General features: G+C 44.5%; 1 protein-coding gene across 2 annotated transcripts in view; it reads right to left on the minus strand.

Annotated features, from left to right (window-relative positions):
- AP1G1 (adaptor related protein complex 1 subunit gamma 1) overlaps nt 1-15,019 on the minus strand; it is a 72,173-nt gene that overhangs the window by 26,545 nt on the left and 30,609 nt on the right. Inside the window, exons 5-11 of one of the 2 annotated variants that reach the window (XM_034788372.1) lie at nt 10,793-10,869; nt 8,168-8,176; nt 4,078-4,173; nt 3,591-3,671; nt 3,205-3,303; nt 1,718-1,773; nt 1,093-1,206 (exon numbers count right to left, since the gene is read on the minus strand). In XM_034788372.1, coding sequence (XP_034644263.1) covers nt 1,093-1,206; nt 1,718-1,773; nt 3,205-3,303; nt 3,591-3,671; nt 4,078-4,173; nt 8,168-8,176; nt 10,793-10,869 — 532 coding nt within the window. The remainder of the gene's footprint in view (nt 1-1,092; nt 1,207-1,717; nt 1,774-3,204; nt 3,304-3,590; nt 3,672-4,077; nt 4,174-8,167; nt 8,177-10,792; nt 10,870-15,019) is intronic. The other variant, XM_034788373.1, reaches the window with a different exon arrangement.

Consider the following 15,019-nt stretch of genomic DNA (forward strand, 5'->3'; position numbering starts at 1 on the left):
GTGACAAATCTACCAGAGCTAACTCCATGTCCCCTAGGTCTCTATATAACTCCTATTACCATGATAGCAGAGTACTGCACAAACAGTACACCTCTGCCTGATCCTCCAGGCAGTGAAGAACCACTCTGGGCCTGTAGGACTTTCACTGATTACTTTACAAGCATAAATTTGGGGGAGGGAGTTTACTAAAAAGGTGTCAAGTATCAGGGGGTAGCCGTGTTAGTCTGAATCTGTAAAAAGCAACAGAGGGTCCTGTGGCACCTTTAAGTCTAACAGAAGTATTGGAGCATAAGCTTTCGTGGGTGAATGCCCACTTGCGACTGATGAAGTGGGCATTCACCCACGAAAGCTTATGCTCCAATACTTCTGTTAGACTTAAAGGTGCCACAGGACCCTCTGTTGCTTTTTACAGATTCAGACTAACACGGCTACCCCCTGATACTTGACACCTTTTTAGTAAACTCCCTCCCCCAAATTTATGCTTGTAAAGTAATCAGTGAAAGTCCTACAGGCCCAGAGTGGTTCTTCACTGCCTGGAGGATCAGGCAGAGGTGTACTGTTTGTGCAGTACTCTGCTATCATGGTAATAGGAGTTATATAGAGACCTAGGGGACATGGAGTTAGCTCTGGTAGATTTGTCACAAATGCAGGATTGTTTCCTGATGTACGTTTTCTGGTGTTCAGTTTGAGTGTAAATGTTCAGACGGGTAGGGCTNCGTGGGCATTCACCCACGAAAGCTTATGCTCCAATACTTCTGTTAGTCTTAAAGGTGCCACAGGACCCTCTGTTGCTTTTTTACTAAAAAGATGAGTTTTACAACTTGCTCTGAACTCATTCAGGCTTGAGCTTGTTCTGAGCTCTTCTAGCAAGGAGTTCCATGGCCCTAGGTAAGATCAGCTTCCCTGATAAGTTGGCTGCCTGTCACCATCCCTGTTCTCTCTGAAGCAGGGGGCAGACTGGACAGTAATAAGAGTCTCCCTTGTGGGACTGCTGCACTGGGCAGTTAATGTGCATCTGTCTCTCTCCCCACCCCACAGGCTCACAGTCCTGACGTAATAAGTCAGACAGATAGCTCTCTGTAGCTAAATTACCGTTTAATGGAGACATCCAGATCTTTTAGGCAGTCCACAATGGTGCTTCTGTGCCGCTGTACTGCATTGTGGTCTGTCTGCACAGTCTTCAACAAAGATGTCAAAGCTACATATCTGGGATAGAGAGGACAAAGGAAGAATACCACATTCGTGCCAGCCATTCTGTTTCATTGCAAAGTAAAGGGTTTAGTCTTCCTCTGTACTGGGACAGGATTTTCCCAGTGCTACTGGGAGCAAAGGAAAATCTGCCGGACTGCTCTCTGACCCAACCAGAGGGGAGTTTCCAAGCAGAGGATGTAGATGTACCATAAGAGATACTTCTGCTGTGACAAAGAGAAAGCGCAGCTTCACTGGCCGCTGGAAAAAACCATAGTCTGAGCTATTCCAGGAGCCTGTGTCTGGTCTATAACTGGGCTGCAGTCGCTTGCTGTAGACCTGCTGGCTAGTGAGGAAAGGCCATGATACGCCCAGGGAAAGAAGTATGGCAAGGAGAAAGAAAAGTAGTCACCAAGGGAATTTAGCCATCCCCATCCCCACCACCTTTCCCAACACTTTGCCCTGGGAGCTGCTTCTGCAGACTCTTAACACAGCAGTGCCCATGTCTGACACACTTCAGGTAACTTACCTAATGTTTTTGTCGTTATTTAACAAGAAACGGCCTAGGATGTTAATGGCTAACACCTGCAGAAAAAAGAGTTAGGGAAGGTTAGCGATCACAGCAAGCTGCTGCTCCTCCTCACCGCTGCTTCATGAGCCCACATGGTCCTTCAGCAACCGTGCATGCAAAGTGCTACGGCTAATGACAGGGGCAGAAACAGCAAGAACTCCAGACACTGATTAACCAGCAAAAGTGGCAGGACTCATGCACATGGTGGCTCTGGGAGAAGGCTGCACACCAGGCCAAAGAGGAATCTCACTGCACAACATACAGCAAGTCGCACAAGGGCACTAAGTCTTGGTACAGCTGTGCATGCTTCAACTGTGGAATAAACTCGCTAACCACTATCTACAGCTCCCCTCAGACATTCCAAGTTATGTTTCCACCTCCTTAGCCCCTGGATACAAATTACAAGAGGAATCCATTATCACCCTCCTGGAGCTCAGGAAGGGAGATACACTGTCCCAACACACTATGGTTCCTGGCACAGCTCTCATCCCTTCCCTCATCATGCTACAAGCAGTTAACTTCCAGACATTGCTACTGGTACCACATCTGGCACAGGATCTCACTGATGTAACATTGTCCTGAGCCCAAGCTCTGAGATTCTCTGGAATCCCAGACATCTACCACCAGCACCATAGTCACTTTCAGAGATTTAGGTTGAACGTTAGGAAAAACTTCCTGTCAGGGTAGCTAAGCACAGGAACAAGTTATCTACGGAGGTTGTGGAATATCCAGCACTGGGGTTTTTTTAGACAAACATTTGTCAGGAATGGTCTAGAACAGTGGTTCTTAACCTTTACTGCAGCCTGCACCCCTTTGGTTCTCAAAACTATGTTCTCGCACCCCTTATCAAAAATCGTTGAAGTAGGTCAGTTCTTTAAACCTAGATATATCATAACTATAGAATGAAAGAAATAGAATTATATATTTATTTTAATTTCGCAATTAAAATTTAACACAGTAATTGTTAAAAAACGTATAATTTTAATACATAGGTTTGATGAAACGAAGTAGTTGTACTTACCTGCCTGTGCTTAATTTGTGTTTTCGATGATTTATCGTCTAAACAAATCTGGCATGTCTCGCACCCCAGGGGTACATGCACCCCAGGTTAAGAACACTGGTCTAGAGGATACTGAGTCCTGCCTCAGTGCAAGGCACTGGACCAGATGACCCACGAAGTCTCTGCCAGCCCTACGTTTCTATGATTCAACCAATTCCAGTGACACTTTAGAGCCCTAAGTACTAGACCTCGCTAACTGATGAACTCAGTCTGGGGCCCATTGTTTGACTAAAATTAAGTGTAACGGTTTAGCTTCATACGTCCACTAGGAAAACTAGTACCTGCCCTAGCCCCAACAGGTGAGCTCCATTTAATCAGTCATTTCATCTCTAACTTCTTTGATTCTATGGGTTTAGTGAAAAGAACCATGGTAAAGGCAACGTACTCGCAGTCCACTCTCAGACTTGATGTCCATAATAGTCAATACAGTTTCATAGAGGATGGCATTACCCACGTTTTTACTTGTTTCTGTATTAGTGGCAACCTGGAAAAAAAAAAAACAAAGTAAAGTAACATTGCCCGTGCTTTGCCAGCATCTGCAGCACCCTACCCAGGCCACCTCTCATTTCTGTATCAGAACAAGGCACCGTCCTCCCACTTGCCCAGATTGTTAGCATCTGCCAGAGTAAATCATTGCCCTCAGAAGCATATACTTGTGGAGCAATGAGTTGATGCTCACTCTGTGGTACACACGGATGTAATTAGAAGTAACAAGATGAAATTAAGAGGAGCAATTTAGGCTGAATATCAACCTAACCTGGCAGACCTCACCTGCGCAAGTATGTCATTCATTGCTTCACTTGAGTCATCATCATTTCGCCCCAGAATTCTTAGTAACCGCAGGATTCGCACCTGAAAAGACAAAAGGCAGCAAATTAAATCACATCTGGCATAAAGCAACTTTATGCAGTAGCCTCCGGTTAATTCATGGAAGAGTGCAGGAGAGACAGATCAGATGTTGATAAATATGGCAATTAAATCACAAGGCCCTCCGCTTAGAGCAGAGATGAGGATTTGAACTCTTCTCCCTCAATGAGGTCTTTCCCAGGAAGCAAGGATTTATACTAGGTTTAGGTCTCCATCCTCTAGCCAGAAGCACTCCCACTACAACCAAACAACTGATATGGATTCAATATGGATAACTATAAGCTTACTCCTCCTCCCAGGAATTCGCACAATAGGTGAGGGAGTCAGAAACCAAGTCCCAAACACCGCACTGGAGACAGAGCTACCCGAGAGTTTTACTATCAATCCTTACCTGCAGGAAGGGGTCACTGATCCCAGACACGTCATGCTCTGGTGAATATCCAGACATGATAAGGTTCTTTAGAATACGAACTAACTGAGGTACAAGCTGTGAAGAAGAAAGATCCATCAGAAAGTATACTCATAACACTTGTCTTCCACACTTTTGATGTAGGGATCCAAGAGAGTCCTGAAGATCAGTGTACACATCCTTCCACACAGAACATCTCTGATTGTGCAGGCTGGGTTATCTGAACATATTGACACTGACATCTGGCCAGGACCTGAACACCATACTACAGAGCTACTCACAGAGCTAAGCCCACTAGCCCAAGAGGCATATAAAAAACAGAGGTGCTTCACAAGTGAGGTTCATAGACAATGCCATGGAGAGTACCCCTGCCATCAGCTGCTGAAAATAAGAAGAGGTGCTGGTCTTTCACAGGGTACTGTCCTTAGACCTTGCATTGGGGCTCTTTCACACCAGCTTCTGGCTGACAATCTAAGTTCCTTAGGGCCAGGACCATCTTTTTATTACATGTATGGAGTGCCTGGCATAGTGGGATCCCTGATGGGGGTCTTTAGGCATTCCCACAACAGAAACAGATGTCATTATGGAGGTCTTAAGTTTGTCACTCTCCCCCAGCTACACCTCTACCCCAATATAACGCGACCCGATATAACACAAATTCTGATATAAACACGGTAAAGCAGTGCTCCAGGGGGGCGGGGCTGCGCACTCAGACGGATCAAAGCAAGTTCGATATAACGCAGTTTCACCTATAATGCAGTAAGATTTTTTGGCTCCCAAGGGCAGTGTTATATCGAGGTAGAGGTGTAGCTGCAAGAAGGCGCTCTGTCTTTTCTCTTCTCCCCCCGTAGACCCTCCAGGGTAGTCAAAGGTGGAGAATTTCCACCACTCTACCTTCCACCCAGCCTCCAATAGTTGGGTAGTACCCCCAGTGAAGAGCTTCCCCAGGGCCTACCCACCTTCTCCTGCTCACAGCTTCCCCACACACCAGCAACTTTTCAAAATGAGAGCTTAGGTTCTGCAGAAGTTGATGGCATTGATTCCCAGGGTCATCTTCTCACCCTTCAGGAAAAGTGGCTCTTTCAGGGACTGCATGGGACTGTTTTTAGGAGACAAGTCATCTGCATGAGACAGTTTGCCTCAGTCTACTCTAGCTCTTGGACTGGTAGTCATAGGTGTCTCACTACTCCTTCCATCAATTTCAGGAAAAACTTCTTAACTGTAAGAACAGTAGGACAATGGAGCAGAGTGCCCCGAGAAGTTGTGGAAGCTCCTTTACTGGAGGCTTTCAAAAAGAAGCTGGATAGCCACGTGTCTTGGATGGCTTAGACTAGGGGTGCCCAAACTACAGCCCACCAGAGCATGTCATAAGGCGCAGGGCCTGCTTCAACACAATATAGTAACAGCTGATTCATTAGCGTTTTGTCATGTTTACATCATTTTATATTAGACAAGTGCGTAAACAGACAATACTGTACATAAAAACCACCTATTTAAATACATACAAAACAAGTTGAACTTAAAATATAAATTAATAGAGGGGACTCTAAATCTTATTAAAATATGGAGACTCAGTTCGGCCCACAAAAGGTTGTGCTTAGGTTTGAGGCCCCCATGTAATAAGGTTGGCATCACTGATTTAGATACATCAAATCCTATATCTTGGCAGGGGGTTAGATTAGATGACCTTTGAGGTCCCTTCTAACCCTGTTCTGTAGTAGCACATACATTCCATGGGTGTACTCAGATTGGGAACACCAACAACAGATAACATCCACCATAGTTCTCAGGTCAGGACTACTCTGGACAGGTTGTGATGGGCCTCACAATAGTTGGAGTGATGAAATGGAAAACTATCACCACCACAATCCACCAAAACACTCTTGCTCGCACACTAAAGACCGGCTGGGATAGCCATGGGGTGGGATCATATTTCCAGAGGGCAGGATACTGCACATCTCTCCAAGTTTCATTTTCTAGAAAAAACGTTCTCATTTAAAGAAAAGTCTTGACCCGCTTGCCAGAACATGACATAATGCTTGTTAAAGCTGGTAGATCTCCAGGTAAATTAACTAAAGCGGTGAAGTAATCTCTCTCTCTCTCATTCCACTCATCTTTCTAACTCAGAGCTGACATTAAGTAAAATAACGTAAGAAATAGGCAGTCAAATGGAGTCCAAAAATGTGTTGGAGCTGGCTGTCCTGCTGAGACAGACTGAAGGCCAATTAAAGAGCAATGGATGATTTGCAGGTGGGATGGCACTAGACCTGTCTGGGCAGATTTCCATACCATATTGGAACTGCATCATTTTTCCTTTCACCTACGCCTCTGTATATGCAGAATGAATACACTTCACCCCCATGTCCTCCAGCAGAACCTTCCCCGAAAGCCACCTCTGTCTTCCCCACAGGATTATGCTGCAGCCACTCAGGTAGCTATTATTCCCTTTGGAGATCTGCCAGAGGCTAGCCATGGCAGAGTTTAGAGTGCCTGACAGAAGCTCAATCAGCAGCATTCTGCTGCAAATTTGAGATGGCTCTGCAAGAAGGAAACATCTCTCTCCTTGTTGTTTCTTGACTCTCCCTTCCTCCACCCTGAAGCATTTCAGCAATCGGACTTGTATATCACTGGAGGAGGTTGCTTCCCTTCAGATCTCAGAGGAGAGCAGGAGGACACTCCCCCTACCTCCGGAATACAAAGTGCAGCTGACTGGGGTGGTTTGTATAAACATTCTTGGAACCCTGCTTTGCATTTTCTTTGTTTTCTTACATACAACGCAAGGTACCAAAACTGATGACAGGACAAACAAAGGCAAAGGCTACAGCCATAAAGATCAGTTGATGCTTACCCCACTCTGCTGATCCTTGACAGTCAGATACTTCCAGAAAAGATGTGCAATGGATCTGTACTGAACAGTCCAGTGCTGCCTACTGAGCCCATGTTAGGGTTACCATCCATCCGGGTTTCCCCGGACATGTCCGGCTTTTTCAGCTTTAAATGGCCGTCGGGGTGGGGGGAATTTCTAATAAAGTAGAAATGTCCGGGATTTCCCCCTTCCCCTCATGCAGAGTGCGGCGTGGCTGATTGGACGGCTGGGCCTGATTGAAAGCCGCTCGCAGCCACTGGGGCCTCTAGCAGCCAGAGTCCCTCCCCCGCTCCCTCCTCCCCCACAGAGCAGCGCCACAGTGTTTGGCACATGGAGCTCGCAGCTCTCCCTCGGCCTGGTTGGGGGGGAGGGGGAGAAGCAGGCAAGGGACAGGGAACGGGGGGGGGTTAGATTGGTTGGGAGTTCTGGGGGGGTTGTCGGGAGAAAGGGGTGTAGAGAGCGGTTGGGGCAGGCAAGGGACAGGGAATGGGGCGGTTAGATTGGTCAGGGGACAGGGAGCAGGGAGACAGATAGGGGGTGGGGTCCTGGGAGCAGTTGTGGGGGGGTCTCAGGAGAGGGCAGTCAGGGGACAGGTAGGGGGATTCTGAGAGGGGTGGGAAGTGGGAGGGGGCAGGGCTGGGGTTAGGGCGGCACCCTGTGTCCTCTTTTTTGATTGTTGAAATATGGTAAACCTAGCCCATGTGGTATGTGGTGGTCCATGCTCCACTGCATGTATCTGTTTCCCAAGGCTGCTATAACCACTCCAGTGATGGAGTTCTTATCCCACTCCCCCTTATATACAGGAGAACATTTGAATTACCCAGCGCTGTCCTACTTTGCCAGTGTGAAACAAAACGCATCTTGTGGTAAGGAGAATACGTCAAGGCTCCAGGGCAATCAGACTTTTTAAAAGAGGAACACAGGAAACTGCCTAAATTCCTCAAACAAGGAATGGAGGGATCAAGATAGGTTTACAGTTTGGGAGAGGCCACAACTGAGATCCAGGACTGCCATGGATATGGGAATTTAATGACAAGACAAAAACTGGACAACAATGAGCTTGTTAGACAAGTATAGCATAGCTAGCACATGGCATTAATCACAACTGCAGTGTTAGTGCACAGTGCCTCCATGTGGTGACTGGACACACAGAAGCCTCTACAGATCCAATGAAAGCATGCACCATCTAGAAGAGTTAACTCTTACCTTTTCATTCTAACATACAGCAGGAGTCCAAACAGACAAAAGGGATAAAACAGACGAAGCAGGCATTAGGAACAGATCAGTGTCATACTATTCACAGCATAAAACACCACAAGAAAGATGGCTAGAAGAAAGCACCACTGCACAAAGTCGTTGGACTCAACTCCTTATCGCTCCCCCCAGGACTCAGCCACCTCCTAAGTAGTGACAGTGATGGGCAATGGCTCAGGACGACACCACTGCCCCCATAAGATTAGCCCCAGCTCTAGCACTCATAAAATGCACCAGCAAAGGGGCTGCCTGTCTGAGGTCCCTGCGAGCAAACCTAGGACTTGCAGGAAGAGTATGTTGAGAACTGTGCACACAGGCAGAAGACTCCTCTCAGGATTTTTCAGTGGAGCAACTGGCCAGTTGCTTTCTTCTGGCTCATTTGGTTCCCAATTCCCCCTTTGCCCAAAGGAATCAGAACTGTACACCAAGAACACCTTCCAAATCATTCTGGAAGGAAATCTTTATAATTTGGCAGTTAAGTTCTGAAAGCAGCAGATACAGCAAGAGCGATTACAGCAGGCAGTGACAAGAGGCATGGGCTAGGACAGTGTGCTAGAAGACAAGAACACTGCTGACTCTGAAACTCCTACTCGCCCTGGGGAAAATGCCCCTTATTACACGCTGTGTGCAATGTGGACACATTAGCTATACTTAGGTGGGAAGCATTAGGTTTTTAACCAGTAAATGTTGGTAAATGTCTATTTCATCATACACATACACAAACCAATGGAACAATATTTCCATCGATGATAACCGAAATTTACAGGCAAAGTAAGAAAAATGCTGCTTGAGAACTAATGAGAGTTTGATTTAAGAGTATTTACTTTGTATATTTTGACACATAAGAACGGCCATACTGGGTCAGACTAATGGTCCAGCTAGCCCAGTGTCCTGTCTACCGACAGAGGCCAATGCCAGGTGCCCCAGAGGGAATGAACAGAACAGGACAGTTTACTGAGTGATGCATCCCCTAATGTCCGCTCCCAACTTCTGGCAATCAGAGGCCAGGGACACCCAGGGCATGAGGTTGCATCACTGGCCATCTTGGCTAATATCCATTGATGGACCTATCCTTCAGGAACTTATCTAATTCTTTTTTGAACCCAGTTATACTTTTGGCCTTCACAATATACCCTGGCCACAAGTTCCACAGGGGGACTGTGCGTTGGGTGAAAAAGTACTTCCTTATGTTAGTTTTAAACCTGCTGCCTAATTAATTGGTTCTTGTGTTATGTGAAGGAGTAAATAACACTTCCTTATTCACTTTCTCCACACCAGTCATGATTTTATAGACCTCTGTCATATCCCCCCTTAGTCGTCCCTTTTCCAAACTGAAAATTCCCAGTCTTATTAATCTTCTCTCATATGGAAGCTGTTCCATACCCCTAATCGTTTTTGTTGCCCTTCTCTGCACCTTTTCTGATTCTAATATATCTTTTTTGAGATGGAACAAACGGAACTGAATTCAACGGGTGGGCATACCATGGATCTATATAGTGACATTGTGATATTTTCTGTCTTATTATTTATTTATTTCCTAGTGGTTCCTAACAGACTGTTACTGTTTTTGACTGCTGGTGCACATGCAGCAGCTGTCTTCAAAGAACTATCCACAATGACTCTAAGATCTCTTTCTTGAGTGTTAACAGCTAATTTAGATCCCATCATCCTGTATATATAGTTGGGATTATGTTTTCCAGTTTGCATTACCTTGTATTTATCAACATTGAATTTCATCTGCCATTTTGTTGCCCAGTCACCCAGTTTTGTGAGATCCCTTTGTAACTCTTTGCAGTCTGCTTTGGACTTAACTATGTGATATTGACAATTTGTATTTTAATGGGTATAAAGCTTTAACCTTTTGAATCTTAGTTTCTACTATCATTAAATAACTGTCTATTCCCCCTACTGTCTGACACCCTCCCCACAATTTTGCACAACTATGAACATTTGATAAAAGTAGACAAAATGCTTAAAATAAACATTGATATTATCGATCAAAATTATGAAAAATAAAAATTGAATTCTGCCAAGCCTAGCTGTACTATGAAAATATCAATTCTGCCTTTTCCTGAGTGGAATGTATTAAACTGTAAGGTTAACAGTGTAAGTTTGTGATTTTAGTTCCCCATCTTAGATAAGAAAGAAAAAGGAGATTAAACTTTATCCCACTTCAGATGTCACTGATGCAATCAGCTACATGAGGAATAATGCATTTATGGGACTTTCATCACAGGAGTTGCTTCAACTTTAACTCTGGGACAAGTTTCACAGTCTTCATGCACATAAATGATTTGTCAGTATCTTATAATTTACCCCCTCCCACGCTCACAAGGAGACTCAAAGACGAACCCCATGGAAGACTTCTAATTTAATTATTTGATTATATTGTGTGACACTGTTTTTGAAGCAGAAAGCCTGCATTATCATCACCTGCCTCATTTAAAATTAGCTGCACAGATTTCACTCAAACTTGTAGACACATCCTGTTGGCTAAGACCAAGGATGGAAGTGTCAGCCTAGAAGAAGCATGAAAACATTAGCTATCGGCAATACTAATGTACAGTTTGTACTTACCTTTCTGAAGTGTGATAACATGTCTGGGCTTCTCTCACACATCTCTGTGAGGAGGACAACTGATGTGTGAAGAACACCTACAAGGCCAGAAACAAGTCTAATTATTTAGTTTTCACTTATAAAGGCTCTAGGCACCTGACCAAAAAAATTTAAAATGAAAGCCATAAAGGAAAAATAGCAGCAGCAATCCCACAAAACATCTCCCACCTGAAACACACACCCACCCGCAAATGCCTGCAACAAGAATATAAAAATGGCTATAGTGGGTGAGACCAATGATCCATCTAGCCAGTATCTGGCTTTCCAACTGGCCAATGCAAGATGCTTGAAAGGAAGGGAACAGAACAAGGTGATTTTGAGTGACCCATTGTCTGTCGTCCAGTCCCAGCTTCTAGAAGTTAGAGGTTTAGGCACACTTTGTGTCCCTGACCATCTTGGCTAATAGCCATCGATTGAACTATTCACCAGGAACTTATCTAATTGTTTTTTTTTAACTCAGTTATACTTCTGAGCTCCACAACATCCCCTGGCAACAAGTTCCACAGGTTGATAGTGTGTTGTGTGAAGAAGTGCTTCCTTACGTCTGTTTTAAACCTACTGCCTATTAATTTCATTGGGTGAACCCTCCGCCCCGGTTCCTGTGTCATTGGAAGGGGTAAGCAACACCTCCCTCTTCTTTCTCTGTACCATTCATGATTTTACAGACCTCTATCACATCCCTCCTCAGTTGTCTCTTTTCCAAGCTGAAAAATCCCACCCTTTTTAATCTTTCCTCATATGGAAGCTGTTCAATACTCCTAATTATTTTCATTGCCCTTCTCTGCACCTTTTCCAACACTAATATATTTTTTGAGGTGAGGTTACCAGAAATGCACACAGAATTTAAGGTGTGGGTGTACCATGAATTCATATAGCAGGATCATGGTATTTCCTGTTTTATTATTCATCCCTTTCCTAATGGTTCATAACGTTTTGTTAGCCTTTTTGACAGTAACTGCACATTGAGCAGATGTATTCAGAGAACTATCCGCAATGTCTTCAAGATCTCTTTCTTGAGTGGTAACAGCTAATTTAGACCCCATCATTTTGTATGTATAGTTGGGATTATTTTTTCCAATGTGCATTACTTTGCATTTATCAACACTGAATTACATCTGCCATTCTGTCACCCGGTTTAATGAGATCCCTTTGTAAGTCCAAAGCTGACTGCAAGGAGTTAGCTATCTTGAGTAATTTTGCCACCTCACTGTTCACCCCTTTTTCCAGATCATTTCTGAATATGCTGACTAACACAGGTCCCAGTACAGATCCTTAGAGGACCCTGCTATTTTCCTCTCTCCACTGTAAAAACTAACCATTTACTCCTTCCCTTTGGTTCCTATCTTTTAGTCAGTTACTGATCCATGAGAGGATCTTCCCTCTTATCCCATGACTGCTTAGTTTGCTTAAGAGCCTTTATTGAGGGACCTTACCAAAGGCTTTCTGAAAGTCCAAATACACTATATCCACTGGATCATCCTTGTCCACACGTTTGTTTATACCTTTAAATTCTAATAGATTAGTGAGGCATGATTTCTCTTTACAAAAGCAGTGGTGACTCCTCCCCAACATATCACATTCATCTATGTGTCTGATAATTCTGTTCTTTACTATAGTTTCAACCAATTTTCCTGGCATTGAAGTCAGGCTTACTGGCCTGTAATTGCCAGGATCGCCTCTGGAGCCTTTTTAAAAAATAGGCGTTAATTAAATACCAGCCAGTCATCTGTCACAGAGGCTGATTTAAGTGATAAATTACAAAGAGGCACTGCATTTGCAGCATGCCCTGAAGAGCACTCGATTGTTATGTACTGTGTGTATTAGAGTAGCAGCAGCAATACAGGCCATGAGAAAGAGAGAGACCTACCCTGCCAAAAAAAGGCTTAGGACTTATCTACACTTTGAACACTACAGTGGCACAGCTGCAGCTGAGCCGTTGTAGCACTTCAGCGTAAACACTACCTACAGGTGGTTCTGGCCCTGCCTTTGGGAACTGGGGGTGCTGGATTATGGCCAGAAGGTGGGCATGGCTGTTTTGGGTCCCAGCAAGTGGGTTCATGCGTCTTTATGGAGAATGCCTGCCAGTCGCTCTATGTCTCATGCACTGAAGAGGCTCCAACTTACATGCCTCTGAATAGAGTCAGTTTCACACAGGGAGGCAGGTTCCAAGCCATTCAGGGCTTTATAGGTCAAAACCAACAAGCAATCTGTGCAAAGAACTGGAGTTGTATGCTTGCAGTAGATTGCTCCTCTCTATTAAGTGGGCTAAGAAAATCATTAGATGTGAAAAGACAGATAGTTTATGTAGGAGACAAACAAGGGGGGCAGGATTGAGGGATCCAAAATTAACAAATGGGTACAGAAGCTCATTCGGGTGCTCCTATTCACCCTTTTATAATACAAGAACAAGGCGATATTCAACAAAACTGAAACAGAAATTTAAAACTGAGGACCGAAGAGATTTCCTCCCATAATGCTCCATCAACCTGAGGGATTCACTACCACCAGATATCACTGAAGCCAAAAACTTACTAGGTTTCAAAAAAGGATTAGATGTTTATACAGCTAAAATCACTCTCAATTACATCAGTTAAAATGAGATTACATTAAGAATATAAACCTTAATGGCTCTATGATATAAGGCAAGCACTAATGACTTAGGTTAAGAAAAAGCTTTCCCTAATTCTTGCCCCTAGCATCTGGTAGGCGACTGGCTGGGAAAGGATAGTTCGTTAGACGTACCATTAGAGTAATCCAGCATGGCAATTCTTATGTTAATAAATGACATTGTTTATTATTTTGCCCTAGTATGAGCTTCTAAGTGGATTTAAGGGGCACCTCCTGATCAGGCGCAGATAAGACGCACCATCCCGGTCACTTTTGCTATTTCATCATCTAAACGCAAGCTGAGCATCTAACAAGACCCTCAAAGTGACAAGCTGTGGGCACACACTAAAAAAGCAGATGATATTTTTGCTCTATTCTCCAGTTGCTTCCTCCAACCTACCATCAACATTTGATGTATCTAGACTGACCTTCAATCATTTACATTGAATCAACAGTTGTACAAATATTTTCCTTTCACCCACGACCCAGTCTGACCAGCTACTGAAATGCTCCCCTGCAAGAGCCTGTACTCATTCTTTTTCCTTTTAGTTAAAAAAGGGCATGACCTAGATTGTAGGCCCAACCCAGATCAACATTTCACCAGCCATCAACTTGCAGTCAAAGTAACTCTTAGCAGCCCCGGGGGGAGATGCTCAAACAAGTTGCTTTTTGTTTTTAATTGCCAGCTGCCTACAATTACAACCCCATAAGCAGCCCCACAATTCCAGAAAAGAGGGAGGAGATCTGATGGGCAGGCAAAAACATCTGGAGGAGATGGCAGACTTGGTATCTGCCCTGGGACGTAGGGGTTATTCCAAATTTGTTGGTAAAGCCCATGTTTTAGCTGTTCTGCTGGACCTTGAGCAATGGGCAAAAATGGTTTCCCTTCCCTGCTATTTTTACATTTGGGTAGGATGCTGCAGCCTTCCATTTTGGACACAGTCTTCTCTCTTTTGTAACCACTGGAGTTGCCCCGAAAGACACTCAAACTTCAGCTAACACAAAACGTCAGCCTGCTTACTCAGCAATGCTTGTCACAGGGAGCATGCAACATCCATGTCCCAGAGTCTATATTAAACCATTTCCAGGTGCACTTAAAAGACTCATTTTTGGCCTACAAAGAGCTCTACAGTTGGTGCACAAGCTCCTTTAGTCCTGCTGATTGCCTAACACCAAGATGTTCTAGGAGGTTGATGCCTGGTCATTTTCAAAAAGCGGGCCTCAGATCTTCATAAGAATAGCCAGACTGGGTCAGAGCAAAGGTCCATCTAGCCCAGTATCCTGTCTTCTGACAGTGGCCAATGTCAGATGCCCCAGAGGGAATGAACAGAAGAGGTAACGATCAAGTGATCCATCCCGTCGCCCGTTCCCAGTGTGACGAAGTCAGGCCAGACAGCTGCAAGAGGGTCTTGGAAGACCGATATGTGAGCCCTAGAATGTTAAAGGCCCTTTTTCCTACAAGTTGAGAAGGGGTTACCTCAGGTCAGTCAGGGACACCTAAATCCAATTAAGGGCTGCCTGAGACCTTTAAAAAAAAAACCCTCCTCTGGGCAGAGAAAGGGGGAGAGAGAGAAGGGGACA

The sequence above is a fragment of the Trachemys scripta genome, chromosome 13 (genome assembly GCF_013100865.1).
Source record: "Trachemys scripta elegans isolate TJP31775 chromosome 13, CAS_Tse_1.0, whole genome shotgun sequence".
Lineage (NCBI taxonomy): Eukaryota > Metazoa > Chordata > Testudines > Emydidae > Trachemys > Trachemys scripta.